We start from the raw sequence: 14,004 nt of genomic DNA on the forward strand, positions 1-14,004 counted from the left end.
TCAGAAAGCATAACATGTGAAAAACTCACAAGACCAAAACAAAACTCTTGAATTATAATCTTCTGATTTTATCCGATTGAACAATTTTGGTTGAACCCCGAAATTTGATTCAATCTGAAAGTGTTTATACACGACTTCAGATTTATCCAGGATTATCTCGATTTTCAAAATTAACCAACAAAAGATTGAATCAAATCTTTCGAGATGACGAACGATAGTTCGAAGATGACAAGCAAGTTTGCGAAGTTGGACAAGTTTGAAGGGCAGGATTTCAGAAGATGGCAGAAGAAGATGCACTTTCTCTTGACAACATTGAATGTGGTGTATGTGCTGAGTACACCGATGCCGGTGTATATGGAAGGCGAAACTCTGGATCAAACAAGGAAGCGTTCGAAATGGGAGAACGACGATTACATTTGTCGTGGACACATTCTGAACGGTATGTCTGACTCTCTCTTTGATATTTATCAAAATGTTGAGTCTGCTAAGGAATTATGGGACTCTCTTGAATCCAAGTATATGGCAGAAGATGCCTCAAGTAACAAATTCTTAGTTAGTAATTTCTTTAATTACAAAATGATTGATTTGAGGCCTGTTATGGAGCAATATAATGAACTGCTGTGGATTTTGGGTCAGTTTACTCAACATGATTTGAAAATGGATGAATCCATTGCAGTTTCATCTATAATTGATAAACTGCCTTCTTCTTGGAAAGACTTCAAGCATACCTTGAAACATAAGAAGGAAGAGTTGACTCTGGTTCAACTCGGTAGTCATTTCATGATTGAGGAGTCGCTGAGGGCTTAGGAAATTGACAAAGTCAATGATAAAATCGTAGCAGGTTCCTCTTCCGTTAATATGGTAGAGGAAAGTGGAACAGTTAAGCAAAATTACAATGCTAAAGGTAACAAACGAAAATTTCAAGGAAATAAGAACAAAGGTCCAAACAAACAGACAAAATTGTCATGTTGGAAGTGTGGGAAACCTGGTCATTTAAAGAGGGATTGCCGGGTGTTCAAAGGAAAGAACAAGGCTGGTCCAAGTGGGTCTAATGATCCTGAAAAGCAACAAGGTCAGATTGTTGTGAATAATTTTAATTCGAATACGAATTCAAATTATGTATCACTAATATCTGATGCATTCTATGTGCAGGATGATGACGTTGCTTGGTGGTTTGATTCGGGAGCAACAAGTCATGTGTGCAAAGATCGTCGTTGGTTCAAGGAATTTAGACCAATCGATGATGGCTCTATTGTGAAGATGGGCAATGTTGCAACTGAACCAATCCTAGGATTAGGTTGTGTGAATTTAGTTTTTACTTCCGGAAAAAGTTGTATTTGGATAATGTCTTATTTGTACCTGGTATTCGTAAGAACTTATTGTCTGGTATGGTTTTAAATAATTGTGGTTTCAAGCAAGTACTTGAAAGTGACAAGTACATCTTGTCAAGACATGGTTCGTTTGTTGGATTTGGTTATCGTTGTAATGGAATGTTTAAATTAAACATTGATGTTCCTTTTGTTCATGAATCTGTTTGTATGGCCTCGTGTAGTTCTATAACTAATATGACAAAATCAGAAATTTGGCATGCTAGATTAGGACATGTTCATTACAAAAGATTAAAAGATATGTCAAAAACAAGTATGATTCCTCCTTTTGATATGAACATTGAAAAATGCAAAACTTGCATGTTGACCAAGATCACTAGGAAACCTTTTAAGGATGTTAAAAGTGAGACTAAAGTCTTAGACCTTATTCATAGTGATTTGTGTGATTTGCATGCTACTCCATCATTAGGTCATAAAAAATATCTTGTTACTTTTATTGATGATGCATCAAGGTATTGTTATGTATATTTATTAAATACAAAAGATGAAGCTCTTGATAAATTTAAAATTTATAAGAAAGAGGTAGAACTTCATCAAAATGGGCTAATCAAAACTCTTCGTACGGATAGGGGAGGTGAGTATTATGATCCGGTTTATTTCCAATCTACTGGAATAATACATCAAACTACAGCTCCCTATACACCACAACAGAATGGTGTAGCCGAAAGGAAGAATAGAACCTTGAAAGAAATGGTGAATTCCATGTTATCCTATTCGGGTTTAAGTGAAGGATTTTGGGGTGAGGCTATGTTGACAGCCTGTTACTTGTTGAACCGAATTCCTAACAAAAGGAATAAGGTTACCCCATATGAACTTTGGCACAAAAAGACACCAAATTTGAGTTATCTCAAAATTTGGGGATGTAGGGCTGTAGTCAGGCTTACAGAACCTAAAAGGAAAACCATAGGTGAAAGAGGTATAGATTGCATATTTATTGGATATGCTGAACATTCTAAAGTATATAGATTCTATGTGCTAGAATCTAATGATTCTGTTGCTGTGAACTCGGTTATAGAGTCACGGGATGCTATCTTTGATGAACAAAGGTTTACATCTATACCTAGGCCAAAGGACATGAATTCCATGTCGAAAGTCTTAGTTAATATTGAGGATATACCTTTAACTAGTACTGAAACTAGAAAGAGTACGAGAGTAAGAAAAGCTAAGTCATTTGGTGATGACTTTCAACTCTATTTGGTTGAAGGGTCAAGGAATGATATTGAATTTCAATATCAATATTGCCTTAATGTTGAGGAAGACCCAAAGACTTTTAGTGAAGCAATGGCTTCAAGGGATGCTGTATTCTGGAAAGAAGCAATCCAAAGTGAGATGGATTCCATCATGCAAAATAATACATGGAAATTGGTTGACTTACCTCCTGGATGTAAGCCATTAGGATGTAAGATGATCTTTAGGAGAAAGATGAAAGTGGATGGTACTGTTGACAAGTACAAAGCCAGATTGGTTATCCAAGGCTTTAGGCAAAAGGAGGGTATTGATTTTTTCGATACATATGCTCCTGTTGCTAGGATATCCACTATTAGACTGTTGTTAGCACTTGCTGCTATCCACAATCTGATGATTCACCAAATGGATGTGAAAACTGCATTCTTAAATGGTGAATTGGATGAAGAGATATACATGAAACAACCTGAAGGGTTTGTTATGCCAGGAAATGAAAATAAGGTGTGTAAACTGATGAAATCTCTTTATGGCTTGAAACAAGCGCCTAAGCAATGGCATCAAAAATTTGATGAGGTTGTGTTGTCTAGTGGTTTTGTTATAAACCAAGCAGATAAATGTCTATACAGCAAGTTTGATACTCATGGCAAAGGAGTTATCATTTGTCTGTATGTAGACGACATGTTGATCTTTGGTACCGACCAAGATCAAGTTGATGAAACTAAGGCATTTTTGTCTTCTAAGTTTGATATGAAAGATATGGGGGAGGCGGATGTGATCTTAGGAATAAAGATCAAACGTGGAAACAATGGCATTTCCATCTCTCAATCACATTATATTGAGAAGATTTTGGAGAAATTTAATTTTAAAGATTGTTCTCTGGTAAGTACTCCCATTGATCCTAACCTGAAGCTATTACCTAATAAAGGTGTAGCAGTGTCTCAACTTGAATACTCAAGGGCGATAGGATCACTCATGTATGCAATGATTAGTACTAGGCCTGATATAGCTTATGTTGTTGCTAAACTCAGTAGGTTTACAAGTAATCCTAGTTCTCATCATTGGCAAGCTATGAATAGAGTATTCAAGTACTTAAAGGGAACCATTGACTATGGTTTGACATATACTGGATTTCCTTCGGTTATTGAAGGTTACTCTGATGCAAGTTGGATAACCAATATGGAGGATTATTCATCCACAAGTGGTTGGGTATTCCTCCTTGGAGGAGGTGCTATCTCTTGGGCATCCAAGAAACAGACCTGCATTACAAATTCAACAATGGAATCTGAATTTGTAGCTTTAGCAGCAGCTGGTAAAGAAGCTGAGTGGCTAAGAAATCTGATCTATGAGATTCCATTGTGGCCCAAACCTATACCTCCCATGTCTATCAGGTGTGATAGTCAGGCAACTTTGGCTAAGGCATATAGTCAAGTGTATAATGGGAAGTCTAGACACTTGGGTGTTAGACACAACATGGTTCGGGAGTTAATCATGCATGGTGTGATATCAGTGGAGTTTGTGAGAACTCAACATAATTTGGCCGATCATTTAACCAAAGGGTTAAGTAGAGATCTCGTGAAAAGGTCGGCTGTGGGATTAGGATTAAAGTCCATTTGAAATCTCTTATGTTAAGATACCCAATTCCCATCTAATATGACATTAGGTGCTGAATTCAATGTGGAAAGCTTAACATGTAGAGATTGGAACACATCATCGAAAGTATCCCAAAAGGAATGTGTTCGGTTCTGTAAGTTAAGGAGGTTGAAGTATAACTTCTCAATGGTTCTTTTGAAAAATTGCATTTGCAGGTGCAAGAAAGAAAAGGACTACCTATATAAGCATGAAGTTTAGCCGCTTCAAGAAGCTGGGACTTGGCTTTGATATGCTTATGAAGGATAGGGACACAGGCTAGTAAAACTAGTGTCGAGCAAGAGTAATGTTATAAACTATTGTGCAGATTATCTTCATGTATTCATTATGAATAGAAAGGGTTCAATCCTTAGTGACACCCTGATATTCGAATATTTGAAACGTGTAATTTGCTAAGATGAAATTCAATCGTCACGATATTTCATCTATGCAGTAGTTTGTGGTATGTTATGACTTTGGTGATTTGATCGGTAATTACACTAAAATGGGGGAGGTTTGTTGGACATTTTAGTGTAATTGATCTCTTTATTATGTTAAAATAAGAGTGCACGCTTGTTTTAATGTAATAACGAGATGTTCGGTTTAGGCAAAGGTTGGAATTTACATGGAAGTTACTAAAACTTCCATCAACGGTTGGAAGTTACATGGAAGTTACTAAAACTTCCATTAACGGCAATTTTTAAAAATAAATAACTTTCATCAACCGCCAAAAACCACCTGTTCTTTGATTATAAATAATCATCCTGGTTCAGAAAGCATAACATGTGAAAAACTCACAAGACCAAAACAAAACTCTTGAATTATAATCTTCTGATTTTATCCGATTGAACAATTTTGGTTGAACCCCGAAATTTGATTCAATCTGAAAGTGTTTATACACGACTTCAGATTTATCCAGGATTATCTCGATTTTCAAAATTAACCAACAGTAAGTAGTCAACACTGCTTTAACTGCATAACTTTCATTGCTAGTGTGTTCCTATATACAAGGTTCTTTAACAAAGCATTGTAAATCTTGTAACCTTTACTGTGTTATCTCATGTAGAAAAGACATAATTATTAACGAATGATACATCGACACCGTCGAAAGCTACTGATGGAGATAGTAACATTGATTCCACAACATGACCATGTGTCATGCAAAGAGTCAAAGAAACTTTTACCTCATATGTATGGAATAACAAATCAAAAGCTAAAGCAAACTGAGAAGATATGAAAAGGCAGGAAAATATAAGACTAAAATTTTATAATTGCAAGCACACAAATTACAGGAATGTTACTGCTCCTTATGCAGAGCTAAAGCATAACTGACAATAAAAAAGAAACATATTAAAGATCTATTAAAAGTAATAATGAAAGAATATTTAGTTGAGGTAACAATTTCTAATTAGAGAACAGAGAGAGGTTTCACAAAAAAAACAAAAAAAGGAGGATAGAGAACAATACGGGGAAATCATGAACACGGCTATACTCTTTAATTGAATGGGTATATTCTATACAGTTGAATATTCAGCTCTGCATACTTTTTTTTTAAGCAAGCATTCAACTCTTTATATTAAAAAAATTACAAATTAAATAATAGGGGTAGTTCTGATGAATTTTTTAAAATAAAAGGTTTTTCTTCAAAACTTACAATAAAGATGTATTAAAAATTATAGTATAAATACTTTAATAACACTTCATAGAAAAACACTTAATTTTCCAACTAATGTCAATCCAGGTTACTTTTTTTTAAAAAAATCAATGCAGGTTAGTATTTACCGTTAAAATAATATGATAAAATATAACTTTTTTTCTCTTTGATTTTAACTATTCACATTGGTTATTGATTTTTTATCAACAAATATTAGTTGTTAATTCTTGTTAGTAAAAAGATTCAATCCCACAACTTATTCCTCCCTCCCTACCAACCTTATATCTCCCTATTCACATCCTGACCGTTTGAGTTTCACTTAACTTCACGAAGAACAAGTGGGACAAACTAAAATACATCCTTTTATGAATTTATATGCATCATAAACTTCACGTGCCATGTGAGGATGCCAGCTTCACATAGTAAGGAACACGATATGTGAAGCTTTGAATGTTGTAAAATTCAAGTTCAAGGTTCTTGTATTGCAACTTGCAAGGTTCTTGTCTTTATAAATACCAAACATACAAATCAATAGGTATTAAATAGAACTTGTTGCCTTCTAGCCGATAGCTGATAGCCGATTTGAGCGTAATTACTTCCAATAAAAAATATTTGTGATCTATAAAAAGAGAAATAATTCTTGTCATTATTGCATACCCTTCTTTCTCATTTAGCCGTGTATGTGAGGTACAGTTTGAAATTTGAATAATAATAATTGTTTTATCCGTAAGAATTGAATCCAATACCAAATGAGTCTAACTCAATTGGTTGAACAATATGCGAAAGTGTTATAAACTTTCTGATACCATATTCAATACATTTAAAATCCACAATTTTGGGTCTTGCATTTTAAAATAAAGACATTTAATCATCATATTTTTTAAAATTCATAATTTTAATCCCTTATTTTAAAATAAAGATATTTGGTTCTTCAATTTTGTAAAATCTGTCGTTTTGATACTTTCAACAAATTTGACAAGTGTTGATTGATAAGAAATAAATCTGGTGTAACCCAAATTTAGTACATGATACAAGATTATTTGTTTGATTTACATCATTGTCAATGCTAATGTCTTAACAATCAGCACTACCAAATTGATAAAATGACCAAAATCACAATTTTTACAAAAGTGAGGGACTAAATATTTTTATTGTAAAATAAAGGGGATAAAATTATGGGTTTTAAAAATTTAAAATAAAGAGATCAAAATTAATTGTAAATTTTGAAATAAAGAAGTACTAAGATTACATTTCAGCTTATTAATAATAATAGAAATAGTCAAATAGCCAAGTCTTCCTTAGTTTCGTCTAAGCCTTACTCTCCATCCCGCCCCGAAATTTCCACAATGAATCAGTCTACTCAGGATGAGTTGAAAACAAAGGAAGCGAATATACTGTAAAAAGAAAAGTATCGTAACTTCGAATTCAAATAAAGTATTCTTGGAAGAAACTTTCTAAAGTGAAATAGTAAGTGATTAGCAGAGTAAGTGCGTGCATGTTGCATAGCATAACATGTATTCAAGTCTAGTGGTCATCAAGTTAATTTTCAAAATACGAATGTGTACATTAATATTTTCAAGTCGGAGGTCTTTAGTTTGATTCCTGTAAAGAAAACAATACTTGTGGAGGGGTGAACCAGTACCAGCCTTTGCAGGAGGGATCCAAAATATGAAAATCTTACCATGGCATTCCAATACCCATATCTGAAATTCACTTTTAATATAATTGTTATATTTTTTTTCCCAAATGTTATTTTTCCAATTTTAAATAGTTATTAGAATTTTTCCAAATGTTACTTTGGAAACAAGCTAACCCCATGACATTAGCACCGTCATTTACTAATATAAGTTGAAATCAAGCTAATCCCATGCTTTGAAGACAACTATTTTTATACTTATTTTTCCTATTTACAAAATTCAAACCAAAATCAAGTATTTATTTATTGCCATCAAGAGTCAATTATAGATCGACAAGCCAAAAGAGCTGAGAAATGGAATTGCTTTGAAACTTTTGCTAGAATCTTGGTGTTTGACACATTAAAACATAAAATTCCTAATAAACAAAATGTTGAAGTAGAATATCTATACAAGTAACCAGTATGAAGCTTGACTTCAACCCAAAGAAAACCACACATTCTTGGTTTGAGAAGTGTTCCTATAGCATTATAATATTGGTGTTTATATAATGGCTAGAGTGTGCCTACAATGTTAATATTCTACTACAGTAAAAATGCACAAGTTCGCTTTTCTGCTTTGGTTTATCAACATGCATGTAATTATACATGGGAACACTGCAGATAATGAGAGTTCAGATGTTAAGGGCATAATAGGAGCTATTTTAGATAGCAGTTCTCGCATTGGCCAAGAGCATGCAGTGGCTATAAATCTGGCATTGGAGGACTTTCATCAAAAAAACAATCTGAGTTTTGCTCTGCATGTAAGAAACTCTCAAGGAGATCCTCTTTTGGCAGCTACCGCAGGTCTATCTCTCATTCTTTGTCTCTGCCACTGACTTAACATTCATAACTGTGCATAATCCCATGTCTCTTAAGCATACCGTTGGAAAGCCACCTTAATTGTATTTACCCCTACTAAGTACTGACCCTAATTGTGGCCTCTTTGGGAGCTGCCTTGATTCAGTTTGAAGGGTAGTGTTTAGTCTCCTATGGACTAGAGATATGACTAAAGCAAAACTTATAAAGATCGAGTTAGGCCCTAAAGCCAAATTCTAAGAAATACAATGATAAAACCTTTCGAAGCTCAGTTTTAGTTCTTCTCTCTATAATGTGCTATCTAAATTACTTGAAGGATCAAAAGTGGTGCATTTCAAAAATTAGCGACACCAAAACTGAACAAAAATAAAATTAGAGGAACTAAACTGAATTTCTAAAATTTAATGGGCTTAGAACATAGTTTATCTTAAATTCAGTATAGCTATGTCCCTAGTAGGTGATCATTCAACAACAGCTTAATGAATAAAGTAAATTTGAAGTCATCATTGCTTCATGATTTACACTTTTATCAGCATCTCATAGTAAAAAGTGACAATTTGACTGTCAAAATTTTTATTTTTTATTTTTTAAATTATGGCCAATTTACTGTCTTATGTTTGAATAGACACTAGAGGGGTAAAAATAGACAAATTGATTAAATAAATTAATTAAAATAAATAAGTTGTCCTATAATGTTGTCTTATGGCTCATTGATTCATTTCCTATTGAGAACTGCAATCTTTGCTTATCAATTTTATCAAATATGAAACAACAAAACACTGTTTAGATGTGATTTGACTCTTTTTTATTCTTCTTACAATGGAATATATATTTTTGGCAGCTAGAGATCTCATCGATAATCAAAAGGTGCAAGCCATCATTGGACCACAAACATGGGCAGAGACATCTTTAGTTGCTGAAGTTTGTACCCAAAAGAGCATACCTTTCCTTTCTCTAGCGGATGCAACTCCAGAATGGGCAATGAAGAAGTGGCCCTTCCTGCTGCAATCCTCTCCTAGGCAAATTATGCAGATGAAAGCTATTGCTGAAATTGTAAAGTCTTGGAAACTCTATAATGTCAGCATGATATATGAAGATGGAGACTCGTCATCCACTGAAGTTTTATCTCGGCTCTCTGAAGCTCTTACATCAGTTGGCACAGAATTAAGCAATGTTCTAACAGTTCCACCTCTAGTTTCTTCTTCATTGTCTCAACAACTTGAGAAGCTAAGAGAAGGACAATGCAGAGTCCTTATTGTCCATTTGTCCTTTCCTTTGGCACTACACCTGTTTGAAACTGCAAAAAGAATGGATATGATGGGGGAAGGTAATGTATGGATTACTACTGGTACCTTTACAAGCCTTGTTCATTCCTTGAATGCATCCACTATCTCCAATATGCAAGGGGTTATTGGAGTCAAGAGCTATATCCCAAAACTATGGCACCAGTATGGAAACTTCTACCATAGATTTCGGAAAAAATTTAGCTCGGAGAATTTTGAAGAGTTTAATTATGAGCCTGGAATCTTTGCCACCGAAGCTTATGATGCTGCAACGATTGTGGTTGATTCAATGAGGAAAACCAACAAAAAAGGGGGTCAATTTTTGCTGGATAAGATTTTACGTAGTAATTTTACTGGCTTAAGTGGACAAATTCAGTTCAATGGACATGAAAGAGCTCCAAAACATACTTTTCAAATCATTAATGTGATTGGGAGTAGCTACAGGGAAATTGGGTTCTGGTCAGATGGACTTGGTTTCTCAAAATCTTTGGATCCTAATGCTTCTTACAGTTCTTCAGTGAAGGAATTAGGAAAGGTAGTTAATCCAACATGTGACATACGACTAAGGATTGGTGTCCCCTCCATGTCAATCTTCAAACAGTATGCCAATGTTATTCAAGATCACTCAGAAAATGTTACTTCCTTCAAGGGATTTGCCATAGATCTTTTCTATGAAACAGTAAAAAAATTGCCATACCATCTGGAATATGATTATTTTGCGTTTAATGGCACATATGATGAGCTGGTGAAGCAAGTTTATCTGAAGGTAAGATTTATTACCCCTGTGTGTTGTAGCTCACTCCATTATTGAAAGACACTTATAATTGATAACCATGTCATGTTGCAACTGTGTCAGAAACATGCCTATGTTAGCTGTTTTATGCACTTTGATTACAATTAGTTGCTTTTTTATAATTTCTGTTATTTTTATACCAATACAAGTTAGAATACCATAGCATTTAGATAAACTTAAATGTTTTATTGTGCCTAAAAGAACTCAATCTTATACATTGAATTATAACTCTATCATGTCCTTTGCAATTTAAAATTTGTTGTATTCTGGTGTTCCTGATGTATCATATATGTATCCAGTATTGCATCCGTATTTGTGCTTCTTAGGACCTAGATATACAGGTTTGAATCTCATTAGAATGATTTTTTTTCCTTTATATTATTAGAATTCAGCCAAAACTATTTAGTTCATTAAATACTGATTCTAATATGGAAAACATTTTCTCCTATTTTATTGATTTTCTTTCATCTATATTTGGATACCCTTATTTAGCATACAACCTAAGATGAAGAATAACCTCAAGTGAGCATTTTTGTTTGACAACTAATTTCAATATTTTAACTTTTACTCCCTAGCCATACCTTTATTCTCAAATTTATTTGGTGTGAAATAATCTGGTCCTCTTCTAACATGCAGTATATGGTAGCCCCTTGAAACTTTTTAGCCTAATCACATTTTCTTTGTACATCTTGAATGATCCGTGCTTGATGCAGAACTATGATGCAGTTGTTGGTGATGTAACAATAGTGTCCACGCGTTATGAATATGCATCATTCACTCAACCCTTTACTGATACGGGACTGGTGATGGTTGTTCCTGTAAAATCAAAAACAGGTGGTAGAACGTGGCTATTCATGAAGCCTTTCACAAAGCTCATGTGGATTCTAATATTGGTCATCATTTTCTACAATGGCTTTGTTGTATGGATGATTGAAAGAAACCACTGCCCTGAACTGAAGGGCCCTATTCTGCATCAAACCACAACTATGCTGTGGTTGGCTTTCTGTTCTCTGTTCTCTTTGAATGGTAATTTGTTCTGCTTTGTTCATCTGTTGTATCCATCTCATTTTAATATCTAGGGGTCTCTATGTTCTATTACAGCTTTAGTTGAGGTTCATGGTTTAGCTAATATTACTTGACAATAACTAACTATTTCAAAAGCGTACATTCTTCAAAGCAACTTCTTTGTAACTTTTGGCAGTGTGCTTGGACAGGTGCCTGAATTTTTTTTTTCCAAACAAGCTATTAATTGTTTGTTGAAGACTAGTTTTAGGAGTTTTTGCAAAGATTATTTGTGCTTATAAAGATGACTGAATAAATTTTTAAGTTCCTTTTAACCTATTTCAACAAGTTTCACAGTGAAACTTATTATAATAAGCCTTTTTTCTTAAAAAAAATAACCTAGAATAAATATTTAATCAAATTTTACTAAATACACCCCTAATTCATATAATGTTGCCTCACAAAAGTCAACATCACCCTGCTTAATCTGCTGACACAGGGGACAGGTTGCATAGCAATTTATCAAGGGTGGCAATGGTAGTATGGTTTTTTGTGGCTCTAATCATTACGCAGATTTACACTGCTAGCCTTGCCAGCATGTTGATTGTTGAACAGTTTGAACCAACTGTAGACAGCATTCAGCAGCTAAAGAACAACAATGCCATTGTAGGATGTGATAGAGGATCCTACTTGCAAAGATATCTGCAGGATGCATTGGGCATCAATGCTGAAAACATCAAGCAGTTTGACTCACAAGAGAGCCATGCTAATGCCCTAAGAAACAAAAAAATAGCAGCTGTCTTCCTTGATGTTCCTGGGGCCAAAATTTTCCTTGCAAAGTACTGTAAAGGGTTTGTTCAAGCAGGGCCTATATACAAACTTGGAGGATATGGATTTGTATTGCTTCAAAAATTTCTCTTATTTCCTGTATTCATTTCTGAGTAATTTTATTGCCATATGCATAACTAATCAAAAGATTAAGATAACTTTAAACAATTTCTTCAGCATGGACATCAACACAATGTTTATTACTCCATCCATCCCATTTTGTTTGACATTTAAGATTTTGATAAACGTAATTAATATTTTAGATTTCATAAAAAAATTTATATAATTTTTAATATATCCCTTGTCTTTCTTATTAATTAGATTCTCTCATCTATATTTCTCTTTTAAAATGGAACAATAATTTTTCCTAGAACATCAAACAAAATAGGATGGAAGGACTATTATTCTAGGATAAGACTTAGATGCAACTTCTTAGGTGTTTTTTGTGTTATTCTCCAATCAAAATTGGAGTTTCATTCGGGTAATAAGCATAATAGAGGCCTACACTAAACATCAGCATAGGATAGGCAAGAACATCAAACAAAATAGAATGGAAGGACTATTATTCTAGGATAAGACTTACATGCAACTTCTTAGGTGTTTTTTGTGTTTTTCTCCAATAAAAATTGGAGTTTCATCCGGGTAATATGCATGATAGAGGCTTACACTAAAGATCAGCATAGGTTAGAAGGTGAAACTCCAGTTCTGATTGGAGAACACTAAAATCACTTATGAATTTGCATCTATGTTGTCTATTATTTTCATGTCGCTTAAGTTTTTAATTGGTTGTAGCTAAAGGCAATGTATCATGTAAGAATTACTATTAATTTCTAGCCCTTCAACTAATGTCTTTGCAGGTATTTCCAAGGGGATCTCCATTGCTTCCTGGTGTAAACCAAGCCCTGCTGAACATATCTGAAAGTGGCACACTTCGTGATCTCGAAAACAGTATGCTTGCATCAGAGAAATGTAAAGACATAATTGACCCAGGTGCAGAAACTACTAGTCTTAGCCCTGCAAGCTTCATGGTGCTCTTCATCTTAACTGGAGGCACTTCAACAACTGCTCTCTTAATTTACATATTTTCTGAGAGTTATTTATGGCCTGGACAGAGAACAATGTGGAGTCTAATGATGGCTGTGATTAAACATTGGAGATCTCAAAAGAGACTGTTTTCAAGAAGAGTCCACAATGTTGCAAAAAGTCCTTTAAACTTTGCGACCTAGGAAAGGCCAATATCTGATTCAGTTGATGATCTGTTAAAAGCTGTTGCGTACTATTAGCAAAATAGTAAAAAGCCAAGTCTTCCTTGGTTTCCTGGAAGTCTTATTTTTTTCCCTGAAATTTCCACAATGAATCAGTCTACTCAGGAACAGTTGAAAACAAAGGAAGTGAATATACTATAAAAAGAAAAGAAGCGTAACTTCGAATTCAAATAATAAATTCTTGGTAGAAACTTTCCAAAGTGAAATAGTAAGTGATTAGCAGAGCACATGCATGTTGCATAGCATAACATTTATTCAAGTCTGTCTAGTCATAGAGTTAGTTTGCAAAATAAGAATGAGTACATAAATATTTTCAAGTCGGAGGTCTTTAGTTTGATTCCTGTAAAAAAACAATACTTGTGGAGGGGTGAACCAGAACCAGCTTTTGCAGGACTAACTCTGAAAGAGGGGTCCAAAAAAATCAAAAGCTTACCATTACATTCCAATACCCATATCTGAAACTCACTTTTAATACAATTGTTATATTTT

General features: G+C 34.2%; 1 protein-coding gene across 1 annotated transcript; it reads left to right on the plus strand.

Annotated features, from left to right (window-relative positions):
- The first annotated feature begins 8,082 nt into the window (after positions 1 to 8,082).
- LOC100776939 (glutamate receptor 2.8) lies at positions 8,083 to 13,734 on the plus strand. The gene is made up of 6 exons (XM_041016152.1): positions 8,083 to 8,332; positions 9,186 to 10,393; positions 11,134 to 11,446; positions 11,922 to 12,319; positions 12,848 to 12,941; positions 13,085 to 13,734. Exons 1-6 carry the CDS (start codon positions 8,083 to 8,085, stop codon positions 13,474 to 13,476), a joined length of 2,655 nt encoding a protein of 884 aa, XP_040872086.1. The 3' UTR covers positions 13,477 to 13,734.
- Positions 13,735 to 14,004: the final 270 nt, after the last annotated feature.

Source organism: Glycine max, chromosome 6, assembly GCF_000004515.6.
Source record: "Glycine max cultivar Williams 82 chromosome 6, Glycine_max_v4.0, whole genome shotgun sequence".
Lineage (NCBI taxonomy): Eukaryota > Viridiplantae > Streptophyta > Magnoliopsida > Fabales > Fabaceae > Glycine > Glycine max.

Bases quoted from the DNA above. Each gene is read 5' to 3' on its own strand.
- LOC100776939 (XM_041016152.1), top strand. From the start codon at position 8,083: ATGCACAAGTTCGCTTTTCTGCTTTGGTTTATCAACATGCATGTAATT. The intron at 8,333-9,185 runs GTCTATCTCTCA...TATTTTTGGCAG, and splicing joins TCTTTTGGCAGCTACCGCAG to CTAGAGATCTCATCGATAAT. The intron at 12,942-13,084 runs GTGAAACTCCAG...ATTAATTTCTAG, and splicing joins AGATCAGCATAGGTTAGAAG to CCCTTCAACTAATGTCTTTG.